We start from the raw sequence: 1,131 nt of genomic DNA on the forward strand, positions 1-1,131 counted from the left end.
AGGGAGTATAGCAATATATGGAACGCATGCTACGCGCTGTTCTGAGTATAGGAAAGAAAGGGAGTATGGAATTATGTAGATAGGGCGGTCAAAACATATAAAAAGCCGCGAGTTGAGATATAAAAGGTCGGTCGTTGTTGTTGTTTATTTTAGATTTTGTTTTTAGCTTGGTTTCGTTCTGGTATCGCTTGATAGTTTGCCTGATAGTTATAGTATTAATAGATTGATAATTTTGGATTTATCGCTTGTTAATAAAGACAGGGGTTTGATTTGTACTATTTTGTTTTTGGCGGATAAAAGAAACGTACACTTGAAATTTGGCTCGGCTTAATTATTTTACCTAAAATAATGTATGTTGAAGAAGACTTGCTGATAGTTGACGAGGTCGGCGTCTCTAGTCAACAAGCAGGGCGCGAACAAATTTTCGCCCGGCCCGTGTTTTCAGACCCTGAGAGGGTCTATTGTAGAGTGGCGGATCCCAGCCAGGAAAGACTCCGCCGAAGTGAAGGCTCGGGTGGATATTCGTATGCGGACGCGGTTTGGGACCGCGTGGTGCGGAATTCGAATGTCGCCCGGCAAAAATCTACATATTGCTTCTACTGATTTGTTTCTAATAAAATGTGATATGCATGAATACAACATAAATAACATGAAGTAATATGAATAACTTAACAATGCAAAGTAAGCCACAAAAAAGAAGCTTTTGAAAGAATTCTAATCAAAAAATGGAAGCCAGATAAAAAAATATTGTACATTCACCACCAAAGAAAAATGACAAAAACTGCGGTAAACGATATTTCAAAAAATAGTCCGAACAGGACGAACTGGACACTGCTTGAATCACTCGAATGAGCATTGCTGAATCGGAGTGAAAGGATACTTACCCGTCAATAAAGGTCTCGATGACGTTGTCATCGTATCAGAACTCAGATATATTATACAAGCCGCAAACCCGACAAAATATACGGCATAATTGAGAGGTTGTCAACAGGCTCGAGAAAGATCGAACTTTTCGGAAGATTACACAACGTGCGACCGAACTGGGTAACAATTACACATCAACTGCCCAATATTATGATTGTAGACCCCAAAATGAAAGAAGCATTTTCTAACTCATTCCCAAATGGAAAC

General features: G+C 39.3%; 1 protein-coding gene across 1 annotated transcript; it reads left to right on the forward strand.

Annotated features, from left to right (window-relative positions):
- Positions 1-909: 909 nt before the first annotated feature.
- HELRODRAFT_153237 (hypothetical protein) lies at positions 910-1,131 on the forward strand (the record flags this gene model as incomplete). Its single annotated transcript, XM_009019474.1, has 1 exon — positions 910-1,131. A coding segment is annotated over one exon (222 nt), but the record flags the coding sequence as incomplete, so codon positions are not given.

This window comes from Helobdella robusta (genome assembly GCF_000326865.2).
Source record: "Helobdella robusta unplaced genomic scaffold HELROscaffold_24, whole genome shotgun sequence".
Classification (NCBI taxonomy): domain Eukaryota; kingdom Metazoa; phylum Annelida; class Clitellata; order Rhynchobdellida; family Glossiphoniidae; genus Helobdella; species Helobdella robusta.